Source organism: Schistocerca piceifrons, chromosome 7, assembly GCF_021461385.2.
Source record: "Schistocerca piceifrons isolate TAMUIC-IGC-003096 chromosome 7, iqSchPice1.1, whole genome shotgun sequence".
NCBI classification, from domain to species: domain Eukaryota; kingdom Metazoa; phylum Arthropoda; class Insecta; order Orthoptera; family Acrididae; genus Schistocerca; species Schistocerca piceifrons.
This window is the reverse complement of record NC_060144.1, coordinates 288637219-288654628: the sequence shown is the minus strand read 5'-3', so window position 1 is coordinate 288654628 and position 17410 is coordinate 288637219. Positions and strand designations below refer to the sequence as shown.

The 17410-nt window shown below is 41.9% G+C and overlaps 1 protein-coding gene across 1 annotated transcript; it reads left to right on the top strand.

Moving 5' to 3' along the window:
- The first annotated feature begins 8133 nt into the window (after nt 1-8133).
- LOC124805374 (cuticle protein 16.5-like) lies at nt 8134-12020 on the top strand. The gene is made up of 2 exons (XM_047265932.1): nt 8134-8169; nt 11734-12020. The coding sequence occupies exons 1-2, from the start codon at nt 8158-8160 to the stop codon at nt 11953-11955; spliced, it is 234 nt and encodes a 77-aa protein (XP_047121888.1). The 5' UTR covers nt 8134-8157; the 3' UTR covers nt 11956-12020.
- Nucleotides 12021-17410: the final 5390 nt, after the last annotated feature.

Genomic DNA, 17410 nt, shown 5'->3' with positions numbered 1-17410 from the left:
TGTCAAAGTCGAAATACACTTTGCCGTAACACAGTGTCCTCTTTTTTAACTAAAGGCACTGCAAGCTGCCACACCCTCCCGTATATGACAGAAGCGTTAGTTCACACAAAATTAGTATGTTTTGGATCAGGAAGTCTTCAGGACAAAGTTTCTAACGGAAGTGAATCTATAAATGCTGTTAGTTAAGTTAATGAATAACAGATTAACGATAGGAAGTCATCAGGTACGATGACACATCATAACGAAAGGGTATCATCAGGTACAGTGAACTCCTTAACCCACCTCGGTTGGGCGAAATCTCTGAATAATGCCTTTGTGGCAGGGCTCGACTTGGATGTAAGCACGTTCGAATACTGGTGATGGGTGGAATTGTAACTCCCAGTTGTTGGCAGGAGAAGTGAGGAGAGGTGGTGGTGTGAGGATCCCGACCACCAGTTATTGCGTCAGTGACACGGATTAAATTTCAAACCATTCAGGAGTGTCTCTTGAAGTGAGGATGTGGTGATCCCTCCACTGGATGGAGACGTTGAGCTCGGGCGAGCCCTTTGGTGTTCTTTGAAGGAAGTAGGCCACGTTCTGGTTGCCGAGAAACCTAGGACCAAAGCTAATATTCGGACCTCTCATTCAGTATCCTTATGTGCCACTCACATCCTCACCACTGTTCACAAAAGAGGTTTGAAAAGTTCCACAGTTCTCCTTGAAACCACGGAAAGGAGGCGCAAAATCCAAAATGAAGCAATTTACTACTCTGGACAGCAAAATTTCAGATCTTGGGATAGTGATTAGGCTATTGGTAACGAAGAAAAGCCATATTCCGAAAGCGCAAACAGTCACCTCCAAAGGAACACACAATACACCTGTATTATTAGTTTAGTAATCTTACTGTTAAAAAATAAATCTAGCAAAGAGAGGAAGCAGTAGCAGGAATCTACTAGTTTTAAAAGATGTATAAAAGTACAGTCATATAATCTTACCAAGGGACACAGAGATTTCAGTCAAAAATGAAATTTGGGGTGGTATATGTAAATACACGGAAGTGACTAAAGTCATGGGATACGTCCTAATATCGCGTCGGTCCTCCTTTTGCCCGATACGATGCAGCAACACGACGTGACATTGGCAGCATATCGTTGGAAGTCTCCTGCAGAAAAACTGAGTCATGCTGTCTGTACAGCCGTCCGTAATTGCGGAATGGCCAAATCATTTGCTGGAACCGTCCAGAAAGTTCTTCATACCAGTCACAAACAGTTGTGGCTTGGTGACATCACGCATTGTCATTGGTGTATGAGCACCATGAATGGTTGCAAATGGCTTCCAAGTAGATGGACATAACCATTTCCAGTCAATGATCGGTTCAGTTGGGCCAAAAGACCGAGTACACTCCATTTGCACACACAGTAATGGAGCCAACACCAACCTGCATAGTACCATGTTGACATAGATGTGTCTGCACCACACTCTAACCCTACTATAAGCTCTTACCAATTAAAATCGGGACTCATCTGACTGGGCCACGGTTTTCCAGTCGTATAAGGTCGAACCGCTATGGTCACGAGTCCAGGAAAGGCGCTGCAGACGAAATTCTTACCAACGGCACTCGTGTCGTTCATCTGATGCCACAGCCACTTAACCAAAAATTTCGCTGCACTTTCCTAACGGATACTTTCTTCGTACGACCCACATTGATTTCTGCGGTTATTTCACGCATTGTTGCTTGCCTATTAGCACTGAAAACTGTACGTAAACGCCGCTTCTCTCGATCCTCAAGTCAAGTCCGTCGGCTACTTCGTTACCCGTGGTGAAATCTAATGCTGGAAATCTGGTATTCTGGACGCCCTCTTGGCTCTGTGAATCTCGGAATATTGAATTCCCTAACGATTTCCGAAATGGAATGTCCCTTGCGTCTAGCTCCAATTACCACTCCTAGTTCAAAGGCTGTTAATTCCTGTCGCGCGGCCATAATCACGTAGGAAACCTTCTACCAGAGTACAAATGATAGCTCCACCAATGTACTATCCTTTTATACCTTGTGTACATCTGTGGATATGCATATCACTATTCCACGACTTTTTGTCACTCGAGTTAATGGCTCAGTATTTCATACTACATCTTTTTTGTGACAGCTAGCGCCTATATTTCGTAAGAACTGCCAGATACTGGAGCGGTGGTAACGAAAGGAGACATCTTAAGGTCACACTGGCTGCCTCTATTGCTATCTATGCACTGCTAGCAATGTATTAGTACAGCCCCAGCATAATGTTTTGTGTTCCGTGAGTTATCGTGTGTTCAAGTCTGTTTTCAATCTTCCATGGAAGGATACACTAATGTGTGTTTAGTAGTGAGCGAAATGTAGGAGTACGGTCGTAGTACTCCGGTCGGTGTGTCTCTAACGTACTGAAGTATCTTACTGATCTAGCCAACAGTCAAGAAGCCAGAAATAACATGAACTTTGTGCAAGTTCATAAAATGACCTCGAAACCGTGTCCTATTTCCGAGTCGACTGTATTCTATACGAACAGTACAGTGACATCGGCAGAATCTTTAGATGTGTGCACATGTTTCGATTCTCCACGATAATGAAAATCTATGGAATTTGGCGATTTTCAGAAAAAACTAGTGCGTAGGACTGTACTTAGATACTATGCCAGACGAGTGTCTCCGACGGCTAGAACATTATAGCGTGGTCTCCATGAAAAACTTAATTATTATGTCTCGGAAACCCGCGTTCTTTTTCTTCTCTGCACACTTCATTTTTGATCAGACAGTGTAATGATGGACGAAAATTTTAAATGGAATGCAGAGACAATGCAGCAGCAAGGACGACGTTTTGAGTTCAATGGTCTTATCTACATTTGCATCCATACTCCACAAGCCTCCTGACCGTGTGTGGCGGAGGGTACATTGACTACCTCTATCGGTTCTCCCATGTATTCCACTCTCATATTGTTCGTGGAAAGAAAGATTGTCGGTATGCCTCTGTGTGGGCTCTAATCTCTCTGATTTTATCCTCATGCTCTCTTCGCGAGATATACGTAGGAGGGAGCAATATACTGCTTGACTCCTCGGTTCCCGGGCTCGAATCCCGGCGGGGTCAGGGATTTTCTCTGCCTTGTGATAACTGGGTGTTGTGTGATGTCCTTAGGTTAGTTAGGTTTAAGTAGTTCTAAGTTCTAGGGGACTGGTGACCATAGATGTTAAGTCCCATAGTGCTCAGAGCCATTTGAACCATTTTGACTCCTCGGTGAAGGTATGTTCTCGAAACTTCAACAAAAGCCTGTAGCGAGCTAGAGCGTCTTTCTTGCACAGTCTTCCTCTCGAGTTTATCTATCATTTCCGTAACGCTTTCGCGATTACTAAATGATCCTGTAACGAAGTGCCCTGCTCTCCGTTGGATCTTCTCTATCTCTTCTATCAACCATATCTGGTACGAATCCCACACCGGTTAGCAGTATTCAAGCAGTGGGCGAGCAAGTGTACTGTAACCTACTTCAAAAATGGTTCAAATGGCTCTGAGCACTATGGGACTCAACTTCTGAGGTCATTAGTTCCCTAGAACTTAGAACTACTTAAACCTAACTAACCTAAGGACATCACACACATCCATGCCCGAGGCAGGATTCGAACCTTCGACCGTAGCGGCCTCGCGGTTCCAGACTGCAGCACCCGGAACCGCACGGCCACTTCGGCCGGCTAACCTACTTCCTTTGTATTCGGACTGCATTTACTTAGAATTCTTCCACTGAGTCTCAGTCTGGCATTTACTTTACCGACGATTAATTTTATATGGTCATTCCATTTTAAATCACTCCTAATGCCTACTCCCAGATAATTTATGGAATTAACTGCTTCCTGTTGCTGACCTGCTATATTGTAGCTAAATGATAAAGAATCTTTCTTTCTGTGTATTCGCAGCACATTGCACTTGCCTATATTGAGATTCAATTGCCATTTCCTGCACCATGCGTCAATTCGTTGCAGATCCTCCTTCATTTCAGTAAAATTTTCCATTGTTACAAACTCTCGATATACTACAGCATCATCCGCAAAAAGCCTCAGTGAACTTCCGAAGTTATCCACAAGGTCATTTATATATATTGTGAATAGCAACGGTACAACGACATTCCCCTGCGGCACACCTGAAATCACTCTTACTTCGGAGGTCTTCTCTCCATTCAGAATGACATGCTGCGTTCTGTTATCTAGGACCTCTTCAATCCAATCACACAATTGGTCTGATAGTCCGTATGCTCTTAGTTTGTTCATTAAACTACTGTGGAGAACTGTATCAAACGCCTTGCGGAAGTCAAGAAACACGGCATCTACCTGGGAACCTGTGTCTATGGCCCTCTGAGTCCCGTGGACAAATAGCGAGTGCTAGGTTTCACATGATCGTCGTTTTCGAAATCCATGCTGATTCCTACAGAGTAGATTTATAGTCTCTAGAAAAGTGCTGAGGACAATATTCTTGTAGAATAAAACTTTGGGTTCACAAAACCATAGGCACAAGTATATTTTGCACGACTTCGACTGAAATATTGGCCACAGAATACCAAAGTTAGTTTTGCGCAGTTTTATGGGTGATTTTGGCGATGGTTAAGTGACTAAGGATCTGTAAAAGCGAGAAAAAAGTTTTGGGTAAATAGGGAATATTCACGCTCGTATTAAGGCTAGCCGTCGGAAATAAAATTCTGGCGACAATGCGCAGGGAGTCCCTCGCAAATAAATAGCGTTATTACGTGACAGGATGAAGTAACGATGTCTGATGTGTCACCAAAATTAATTTTATAATTTTGTTAACAATTTTTCGCTGGAATTTTCCAGGAGGTCCGACAGAACGCAAATTCTTCAGCGATGATATTTTTCATTAGGCGGATGGAACTGTTTCACATTCTTACGGTATTTTATTTCTTATCTCTGAATATTTTTATATTTTCGCAATAAAATATATATCATAAGCTTCTGTAGACTCTGCGAATGGTCATATATTTTTTCATTCCCAATGTGTGTGCGTTTTTCTTCACAGATTCAAGAAACAAAATATTTTTCTTCATGATGTCATGTAATGTTAATTTTTTTTTTATTTTGTAGCAGCAGACAAGATTTTTCTTTTGGAAAATATTCCAACATATTTTACACTAAAACTAGGGATGCCTAATTTTTTTTGGAATATTTAATATGTTTGAAATAATCTCTAACTGGAAATGGTGTAAAACAGTAAGATGACCCTGAGGTTCCTGTTCTTGGGACGGCCGCTGTAGAATCAATGATATGTAACTCCACTATTGCCGACTTCGAAGAAATACGTTTTAGGTATCGGATGTCAAATTCCGGAAGCGAAATATTATCCACAACTTGTGCAGAAACCAGACTGCAGTTGTGGGATTCGAAGGGTATTAAAGGAAAACAGAAGTTGTGAAGGATGTGAGGAAGCGTTGTAGTCTGCTGTTATTGAGTATGTACATGGAGAAAGTGGAGAAGGAAACCAAAGAAAAATTTATAAAGGGACTTAAAGCTCACGAGAAAGAAATAAAGATGTTGTGGTTTGTCAGTGGCATTATAAACTTGTCAGAGGTGGCAAATGACTTGCAAAAGTAGGGGAATGCAATGGACGGTCCGCACATAAGAGGTTATAAGGTTGAAGTTAACAGAAATAAAACATTGGTAATGGAAGGTAGTCGAATTAAATTAGACGATGCTCAGAAAATTACTTTAAGAAAATGGCTCTGAGCACTATGGGACTCAACTACTGAGGTCATCAGTCCCCTAGAACTTAGAACTACTTAAACCTAACTAACCTAAGGACATCATACACATCCATGCCCGATGCTGGATTCGAACCTGCGACCGTAGCGGTCGCGCGGTTCCAGACTGTAGTGCCTAGAACGGCTCGGTCACTCCGGCCAGCTTACGTTAAGAAATGAGGCACAAAAGTAGTAGATGGGTTTTGCCGTTTGTGCATCAAAATAACTGATGGTACTCGAACTAGAGAGAGTATAAGCAGAAGGAAGGCAAGAGCGAGAATATGTGTCTTGAAAAGAGAAACCCTGAATTGGAACATAAATTTTAAATGTTAAAAAGTGTTTGCTGAAGGCATTTGTTTGCTGTATTATCTTGTGAAACATGGATAATAACGAATGAAGTGCTGAATCAAATTGAGGATAAAAGTAATTTGTGGAGCAACTCGACTAAAAGAAGGGATCAGTCAATAGAACACATCCTCAGTCATCAAGAAGTTATCAGTTTGATAATGGAGGGAACTTTTGCTGGTAAAAATTGTAGATGGTGACCATGACTTGAATAAAATAAGCGTATTCAGCATAATAACTTTAAGAAAGTAAAATCGTTTTCACTGGATGTACATAGAATTGCTTGCTTCTGAAATCCATGTGACTTCACAAACCAGTACGTATTTTTTTTTTTTTTTTTTACAGAAAAAACTGTCAATAACTTCTGTGTTTAGAAATTAACTTTTACTTTTTTATTAATACTAAATAAATATGGTTTTAACAACTCACTGTATCACTTTTACGTTATTCAAATTCTGAATTGTTGATAGCTAAAAAGTGTAATTGTTGAAGGTTACATGTTTGTCTTGATGGTTGTACGATGTACTCACAGTAACGGCCAGCTAAATAACTGATAAAATATAAGGAAACAGTTTGCCACATTATAAAATTATCTGACATTGAAGATATTCTACAGTTAACGTTGGTATACCTGTGGAAGCGTTTGCCTTGATGTCAACGTTTGAAACCGAGCGAGACTAGCACACTGAACTCGCATTCGGGAGGACGATGGTTCAAATCCACGTACGATCATCTAGATTTACATTTTCCGCGATTTCCCTAAATCGCTCCAGGCAAATGCCATGGTCGTTCCTCTGAAAGCGGATGACCGATTTCCTTCCCAATGCCTGAAATATTTCGAGCTGGTCCTCCGTCAGTAATGACCTGAACGTCCACGGGACGTTAAACTTTAATATCCCTAATCTTCCGTTTACCGGTATTTGACCTGCACCGTATGTGAGAAGAGAGGCTTATGCTGTTTAGGAAGTATTATAATCTTGAATGCTGGCGGAAATGTGGTCATATAACCATGGAATTATGATATCTTACACCCTTAAATGTCGTCACTGAGCACTTCCCATTCATTATCCGACACTCTCAGTTCACTCGCACTCACCGTAGGATTTTAATCCCTGTTTTGCACACGCGGTGTCCTTGGAATTTCACACCAATATCTTTCCTTTCTAAGCCGCCAATCCGTACTATTTATTGATTTACACTTCATTATTGCTTGCTTTCGATTGGCTGATTGTAAAATTAGCCGTTAGATAGTGAACGTATGACGTTTCGAATGCCAACTTATACCCAAGTTAAATACTCCAATTCTAAAGTTCTGACGGCGAGTCTATTGGCCCACATTGTTCAGTAACTCATTCCCTTCCAACTGTTATTATAGTAATGAAGAGGGTGCAGTATATGAACACTCTAGTACAACACAGTTAATTTGGTTGACTTTAAATTGGACTGTTATCTCACTACATGTTCTGATCAGTCACACTGCAACAGCAGTTACTCATCTATCACGACCCTATATGCCGTTGTCGATTTCTTATCGTACGATAGCCTTTTGGTTATATGATAATTCCCTCGAAACGAAATTATTTCTGAGCTTCAAAATTATTATTCTGACCACGATCATGTGATGGTTGTGGCGAATCTGAACAATCTTTCCACAACAGTATGTCACATTTATGTGCGATTCCATAAAACAAGCTAGGAGTTTGTTTAGTAGGTCATAAACAAAAGCGACATTTTCCAGTCTCTCTTACAAATACGTGTGGATCTAACGCAAACGAAATTTACTGTGTTACGTGTTGCGCAGTATCAGACAGTACAATGGCAAGGCACAGGATTTCGGGCCTCTGGCATGCAGAGCACACGGGCAGCCGTTTTCGAGGCAGACTGGCGCAACGTGTTGCGGCGGGGCTGGCAGGTAAACTCGTGTCCAGCGCTTTGGATTCCGTGCCGGCGTCTACGTGCCCTGGCGACGGACGGGCGGATCCCGTCGTCAGCGACGGACCGTATATAAGGGGCCTGACATTGCTCGGTGTGCCACAGTGTGTTCAGCAAGCAGCCACACAGCCACCCCAACATGTTCAAGACTGTGAGTAACGCTTCTGCTAACAGAACTGGGCTGGTCCTTCATTCACGGCGTATCTCGACGGTAGAAGGATGAATATCCTTTCTGTCGAGTCACTGAAGGCGTATTATGCGTAGACTATCTAAATTTCTACGTGGTAGAATAAAGGTGCCAGCAGTTCTTCTGAGCTGGTAGTGGGGTGTCATTGACTCTCCGATACATACGCCAGAGCAGAATAGCTTCACCTGTGATATTATGAAGTGTAGGTAGGTTCGAACACAATCCGTAATTTCCAAGTAACATAATTAGGTCTCCATTGTCGCGCAGCCTCCGAACCAAATGGTATGAATTTCGTGTCACAAGCGTAAATAATTTAGGCGCGGTGGGAGACCCAGTAGTAAGATCAAATGGAAAGCAAGTTCTGTCTTTTAAACGCATGAATTCATCTATTCAGCAGATGGGGAGTGGAGCTGTCGCGTCGTGTGCAAAACACTCTTCGGCTAACAAACTGGGTGCGTCAAATGTAACTTCGCTTGCTGTATTGACTTTTTGAAAAATGTTTTCCTGACATGTAGCAGGCTATTTTTGGAGTGCTTCTTATTCACTTCGGTAGCAGCGTAGATGGTGGCTCACTTGTTTAGAGGAAGGCAAGGGCATTCCACATTCTATATGAAGTTAACGCGCTACGGCCTCATACCATACATCGGGCAGATGACAGCAAGGTGGAATATCTACTGTAAATAAGGAAAGGCTGGAGAGAAAGGAAAGTTTGCTTAGTTCGAGAGAAAAAGTAATAGAACGACTGAAATACGTATTTCAACTCACAGGCGTAGAAAGTAACAGTGATAGGGAAAGTTCTAAGTATACGCTCGTGTCCCGATCGTGCAGCCAGTTGAAGTGCAGCAAAAGTAAAATAAATAAATAAAAATATGTAGTTCACGAGGAAGATCACAGACGCCATTCCTTCATTATTGTTCTCTCCCTGAAATGTCAAGTTATCTTTGGAGAGAAAATGTATAAATAAAATGGAGAGTTCAGCTTTGTACACGTTTGATACGTGAAGCTCGACTTAACGCCTGCGTGTAAAAGGTATAGGCTTCATCTGCACAGCACTCTACATACTTTTCTTTAATATGGAATGTTCCTATTTATGTAAGGGATGGTGTTTCGTATATAAACTGCGACCTCACTTTGCGGTAATGGCTATTTGACCCATGAAGTTTGCTTTGTAGAAAGCGAATGATAACACGGATCTCAAAGTGTAAGAGCCGGCCGGGGTGGCCGAGCGGTTCTAGGCGCTACAGTCTGGAACCGCGCGACCACTACGGTTGCAGGTACGAATCCTGCCTCGGGCATGGATGTGTGTGATGGCCTTAGGTTATTTAGGTTTAAGTAGTTCTAAGTTCTAGGGGACTGATGACCTCACAAGTAGAGTGCCATAGTGCTCAGAGCCATTTGAACCACAGTGTAATAGTCTGATGACAGTACACATACTCAGCATCACTCACATTTCAAATCGATATAAATACTTTTGCCTATGTGTCCAGTGTTTTATTCCTTGACAGAGGCATGTCTGACTTAGAATGAAAAATATTTACTGTTGTTCAAGGGAACATTCAAAAACTATCTGCTTCGTGGTGACCGTCATACATTAGAGAACTGTACCAGCGTGAATAACACGCAATACTGATTCGTTTGATTTCACACCTACGACTCATTAAAGCGCAACATTAAAGCAGTTTTAGGTTTCAAACATGTATTAGCACTGTCAAAAAGGTTAAAATGCTAATTTAGGAGTACAGTGTCACCGAAGATAAGTTTTATCATTGAACGGCTATGTAACATTGAACACCTATGTATTTTGTCTCTAATCAAGAATTTATGAAACAAACAATTTTTTCAAAACGCGAAGCATTCTCATGTTATATATGCAACACGAAGCTATTGTTTATTTGGATAAAAGGGGTGGGGGCCTGAAGATGGCAAAATGAATTGCCGAAACTGGTTGCTGTCAGAATAAAATAAAATATCTTAATGTATATGACTGTTGGTGATGTTTGTTGACACGGAAAATACTTGAATGAAAAGTGATATTTATCTACGGCATTATGATGTATATTAATTTCGAGAAGCTGAGAGTTGGATCGCAAACGATATACACTGCATTGGTAGCCCATTTTAATGTCAGAAGCCATGCTTATTTCATAACACTGCTTATTTCATAACACTTAGTTACTTCTCACTCCTAAAAACGTTGATTAAGATATAAAGAACCTCGAACCGGTGCAATGAGTAACAGTACTTACGTGCAATGGCTCGAGCTTTATTAATGGCAGCTATATATTTACAATTCGTATAAAATAGTCATGTTTCAACGTTTAACTGTGTGGTGTCACCGCCAGACACCACACTTGCTAGGTGGTAGCTTTAAATCGGCCGCGGTCTATTAGTACATGTCGGACCCGCGTGTCGCCACTTTCAGTGATAGCAGATCGAGCGCCACCACACGGCAGGTCTAGAGAGACGTACTAGCACTCGCCCCAGTTGTACGGACGACGTAGCTAGCGATGCACACTGTCGAAGCCTCGCTCATTTGCAGAGCAGATAGAATAGCCTTCAGCTAAGTCATTGGCTACGACCTAGCAAGGCGCCATTAGCCTTACATAGCTTGTATCTAAAGAGTCTCACTTGTCTCGTCAAGAACGATGTATACAAATGATGGATTAAAGTTAAGTATTCCCGCTACGTACTTTTCTTTATAGCATTCATTACGTATCCTGTTTCAGACCTATCTCTAATCTGCGTGAGCTTAGCACGTGCCTTTCGGCTACTTCAGAGTGGCGTGGCTGTCTTGTTACGCCACAACAAACTGTCCTTCAGAATAGTCACCAATAATGTATACAACACGTCGCCAGCAATGTGGAAGTCATAGGATATTCTTAGTGGATACTGATATTTCGAGTAGAGCAGTCTACTGCCCGACGAATGTGCTTTCTTCGTCATAGGAATCACGTTTAAATTACAAGAGCTTAAGTCGCGAGGATTGCGGTGGGTGGTACAGCTCTTCCCAGTCCCATCGATCGAAGAAATCAGTCTCAAACTACGTCATAAATGCCCGAATATTGTCCTGCAAAATGATAGACGGATCCTGCAGAAAGTGTCGCCGTTCGCTAAGTTTCTAAGACATTCATTTTTGAAACAATGCTGGCGATGAGCGGAGGAAAAGGGGCTGTGACATCTTATAGCTAGCTTTCTTTTCTCAGAAGTTATTGCAGGTATGGCGATTCACTGGGAACTGCATCATTCTGTAAAATAGAAGTTATAAATAAGCTGTACAAATTATCTAATTGACTCATTAGCTCCTGGCTTAATGAAATGAATACAAAGGGTATATATAATTTAGAGTTCTTCATTTTATAAATTGAAATGAGCGGAGAAAGGTCTTTCTCATTCTAAAGTTTTGTCACTAAAGCTGATGACAGTGGGGAGTGGAGTGTGGCCCACCATGGTTGTCCTTACGATTCGTAGAGGTAGCGGTCTCAGAACGGTGGAGAACCAGAGGTATTTAACGTGACGTGTGCGTTGCAGGTGTTCGTCGTGCTCGCCCTGGCGGCCGCTTGCCTGGCCAGCCCCGCCCCCAAGCCGGCCCCCGGCCTGCTCTCGGCCGGCATCGTGGCCGCCGGCCCCGTCGCCTACACCGCCCCCGCTGTAGCCGCCGCCCCCGTTGCCTACACCGCCGCTGCGTACCCAGCCGCTTACGCCGCCGCTTACAGCGCCTACCCCGCTGCCAGGGCCGTCTACTACGGCTAAGTCTACGCTGTGTCGCAACCTGTGTCATGACAACAGAACGATATTAAATATACTGCATCACTGAACACTTGTTTTTCTACCATCTTGTGATATATGTTACACATATAAACACTAGAAATAAGTTCACAGTAAATAAGGTGAATCTTAAGGACAAAATGACACTGAGCAAACCAGGTACAAGCTTTGCTGAAAACTCTAAATGGAACTATGTTTCAAGAAACCCATGGTATACAGGAAGTAACGGCGAGGCATATTTTGTAGTACGCATAGCTGATGTTTGAAAATATTCCACAAAGCAAAATAGAGAGAAACACATTGGCAGAATCAGGAAATATGCACGACGAACGTAAAGTGTCATACGGAGGGAATGATCCATATCTGGCGTATCGTTACAGTGGCAGCTAGTCATGCAACACATTCATTGCTCATCCCAAGATATAACGTCATAAACAGAACGATGTTCCTGTGAGAACTGTAACTAACCACACATTAACCATATTTTCAAACGTTTACACATTTAATGACAAGTCAACGACGATTAGTTGGAGGTATGACGTAAACAACTCGTTAACATATAAAATACATAAAATGCATTATTATCGGACTACTTCGGCTGGTCATCACATGCATGAATGACAGTCGGAAAAGAAGTTTCTCATCTCCACTATTAGAAAGACCACACGTCACTACTTTGACCTAATTAATGACAGATATTTCTATATTAATAACGGTAAGACAAGGGTCGTGAGGCTCTATCTTACACTGTATTTCGAACATTGTTTCTCATTTATTACTTTGTTAATACTAACCTCTCCAGAATACTTAAGAGGTTGCTTAATTTTTATCTTTAGTTCAATATCTACAAAACTTCTCAAATACCGATTATCTTCATGTAAAATTTTATTTCAGCCAGTATGAAAACTTATGTGAATGAAGTCGTTATGTTACAGCTGTTTGCTCCAATTCTCGAAAAGTGGGGCACAGCCCACCTGTTGCCGTTACTCACAACGTACATGTGTGCCGTGTCCGGACACCACTTATTTATGACTTAAAATAGTGTAAACCCCGACATTTAAATTGTACAACTTCAGAAACCTAAGTTTAATACGACGTCCTTCCAACCAAACTTCAAACGCATTTCTCTACATCGCTGGAGACTACTTTGTGTATGTGTGTGTAACGTACTAGTAGCCGAACTATTGAAACACTCCCTCAGATTTCATTATCGTCATTATACGGAATATATGTCGCTCGTGTAAGCATCATCTGAATACCTCTAAGGTCCAGGTTTCGTTTCAAAAATAAAATAACTCTTAATTGATAGTGTTATATCAAGCTCTTTTTCTCTTCTTCTCAAACCCTTTTTATTTTTTCTTTATGGACTTTCAAAATTTAGAAATGAATTCACTGTAGCAGACATATTTGTCCCGACCGAACCAAGAACTGTATTGATAGTTGAAACTATTCTCATTCATTCTTGCGACTCTGTAGCATATTCTTAATAACCAGACATGTTTCTATCACTCTGGATATCTTCATCTAAGTAGGAGCGTCATCAACTTGTTTCTTCAGTGTCAGAACCTTATATCTGTTTACAGAGCAAGCAACATACTTTCGCAGAAGAGTCAACGCGAGAGTTTAAGAATCCACAGGAGATCAGCAGGGCTCGGGTTGGTGTGGTGTGCGATGTGAGGTGGAACGGATACTGACAGAAATCAACGATTTTGTATAATACTATGACACATAGTCCAATGTATATTTGGTCCATTTTATTTTAGGAACGCCACAGTTGTCATGACAGACAATTTAGTTTTTTTGACCTCATTGGTTAGCTTCTACAATCTAAAGATGAGAGCATTGTCTCTCTAAACGCATTGTCGAATGGGATGTAGGACAGAATTACAGTCGAATGCGACCAATTATTACTGAAAATATATAACAACCGCTACTTCAAATCACTTCTAGATAACATTAAATTCATCTTTCTTCCCTTATGTCATTGGTGATACCAATCTTAAATTTCTTGGAGAAAGCAGTACTTCCCCCGTACATTGGCCGTTTGAATGAGTAATCGAGGTCTCGACAGTCCTATCAGCAGAAGCTGATATCTCTGGCTTGCTCCTTTCGAATGTTACTTTGGTCAGCAGTTGTTTTCCACTATAGACAGTTCGCGTTAAGTTGGAATAAATACAACTCCCTGGGCTGGAATATTTAAAAGTTATTAACTAATTAAAAATATTAATTTCCTGTTTCCTAAACAATGCCTGCTATATCACTGTTGTTTCGTATAGCTTGTCAATATACGAAGTCTCATATACGTTATCTATTATCACACTGATATAGGGACACCTAAGGAGAAATTTCTCATTGTAATCATGATCATCGATTCTTTAATCGTCCACGTTTCTTGCTGTCGTTCACAGTATTTGGTATTCAACAGAACCTTATTTTCTTTCTTCAATGTGATACCCCTCGAATCTTTACTCTTTCCTGTTCGGTTTGATATACTCATTGTGATTATCTTCTGCGCATGTATTAAAAAGACTTGGTGACTTGTTATTCTGACAAGTTTTTTCCACGTGTGTAAAATTAGGAACATATGTCGGCTAATATATGAGTCGGACTCTGGTTTGTAGAGGGGCATAAATACTTGCATGTGCTCTTTGTATTTAATGGAACTCGAAAAATTTGGTTATGGTACACCCGACGTATGGCTCTTGAGAGAGAGATGTGGTAAGTCAGGAAGGAGAAAGTTCCACGCTTCTAAATTAAGACGGCGTAATAGTTACTGACTGTCGTCCTGTGAATGGATACACAATTCAAATACGTATATCAACATCACTATCTCGTTACATGCAAAATCTCAATAGCTATCATTAGCTGCCTTCAACTCTCTAGCAGTTGTCATTGTAAGTGGCCTCTTCCACATGAGAAGTTTTAAACTACACTGTCTCCTCCTGATCGAGACTATTTTGAGCTACCGAAACCCGGTTCCGATCAACGGCTCTCCATGTTCCTTAATAATACTTTAGGACTTATCTTGTGACTACGCGTGTACACCGGTACTGGCGTTTCTGTACTGATTTTTTCGTCATTAACGTCACTGCTTCAACGCATTTTTCTTTCCTGAGGAAATGTACCTTGTTCGTCCTGTGATGTGTATGGGAATTAAAACACCAGTCGTCTATGAAATTCTACTGTCTATCAGTGGACAATATGTTGATCTTAATGGCTCGAAGTATTATCGTCAGCTCTATACATTGCCTTAGAAAGTGGCTCAGAAAAATCTTCCTGTTAACACATCTGACACAATGAAATAGCTGGGTTACAGTGAGAAGCAACGACCTGGCAGTCACTCCGAATGATCCATACGGTAAGATGTGAGGTAACCCAACTCACCCATTTTTAAATGTAGGTTACACTACGTTCTCAACTGGACTTACTGCCGAGATGTTTTTCCTGACGACTGAAGCAACATAGTCCTCTTAACTTCACGTCTAACACATATGCATGTTGCTGCTGTTGAGTCTACCTTTTACTAGGGATTTCGGACTGCACACAGGGCCTACACGTGGAAAACTGCTCCACAATTTATCCACATCTCACCCCCCCCCCCCCCCCCCCACTGCTTGTGTTGGGAAGATCTTCCTCTCCACGGAGAGTGTTTGCTCTCTGACTCCAACTCTCATCTCTACGGTCGTCGGGAGCCTGTCACCTACGGATCTTTAATCTCACAGTCCAGATGCAGTTTTAGAGGCGAGAGCCGTGTGGTATATGTCTGAGCTTAGTCGTCACCCACAAGTGATCCAAGATACTAGACATTCAAAAACCTTTCTTTTTCTCTCTCAAAGGTTTGCATTTCCTTCACTTACAGATCTCTTTCCCCGTCTACAACACTGCGACACTTGGCACGTCTTGCTCCAGAATGAGTTTCACGTCAAAGTCTGACACGTTTCGTAGGCAGAATATTGTACCATGTCGGCCATTTTCTTGATGCTGATGTCTATCCTTTCTGTGGTCCATACGCCTTAAATTCCAAGTAATTCCATACTCAAGGGATGATTAAAACGGAGGAGGTACAGGCAAGGTTCTAGTGGTGGTGGTTTGCTGTAACACTCCTCTGACTTGTTATGGCGTGTTAAGTTCAAATGGTTCAAATGGCTCTGAGGACTACGGGACTTAACATCTGAGGTCATCAGTCCCATAGAACTTAGAACTACTTAAACCTAACTAACCTAAGGACATCACACTCGTCCATGCCCGAGGCAGGATTCGAACCTGCGACCGTAGTGGTCGCGCGGTTCCAGACTGAAGCGCCTAGAACCACTCGCCGTGTTAAGTGAGCCTGAGTAACTGTGATGGGCACTTGCACAGTGTACTTCCGTTTGTGCCGCTATGGAGGAGGGGAATGGAAAGGGTGAAATCTCTCGGTACAGGCACATAGCCTACTCGACTCGAATACCACCCACTTCATGAGACACTGCACAAAGATTTGTAGTTTGTTCCAACACATTGACCCTAGGACTGGTGGTCTGGAACTCTACGATACCAAGCCCCTCCTCCACTTTCCGGCCAAAACCTGGCAGTCAAATTTTTTTCCAACTGCGGAATTCGATCCCGTTTACCTCGGACTAGAGCGCCATGGCATGTGCATGTGTTCGTCATCACACCGACAAAGGCAGGTGCGATGTACATCTACGTACCCACAGGGTCCCACTGACGTGAGTCCAGATATTTGTAGTGATCACTGAGAACAGTGAATTGAACACCATTATCTATTACATCAGTATGTACCTTATTTGTTGACTATTTGTTAGAGTTACTATGTGTGGTATGTTCCTAGATTGGTTAGTAAACGTGGCACAAAGAAGTCACTAAAATATATTTTTCCCCGGTCAACAGGTCAGATATTCAAGTGTGGCTGTCTGCAGGCACTAGTATAGTCTACAGTGACAAGCGTAGTCCACTTCGCGGTGCAGTTGAGATAGTGCAGAAAACATCACATAGTAATTTAAGCGATGTGTTTGAGGGGATTCTGTTAGACGCAGATAGAAAAATAACATACACGCTGGAGCTGGTACACATTCAGGTGCCAATGTTCACAATATTTGTATCTACTGCCCTAATACCTTATAAGGTTTCTACAGTCAGTCATTCGAGAGATCAAAGTTCATTGCAACTGCCTTCGGAGCACATTGGATTATGTAACAACATCTAAACGTTTAACAACTATGAATCACTGGTCTCGCGTGATTCTCACAGAACCGTATCATCCACTCAAAAGACAAAAATCGATCTTCAGATAACCTTCAATGTTACCAGTTCCCACAACCGGAAATGGATAACGCTGTGTCTTCGTCATTAACAGTTTAGTTCTTCTTGTGTGATAGAAGTGCAATAAAGTTAATGGACCTCTCAGATTTATTTTACGTTATGGGTCCTTTGGCCTGTCTTT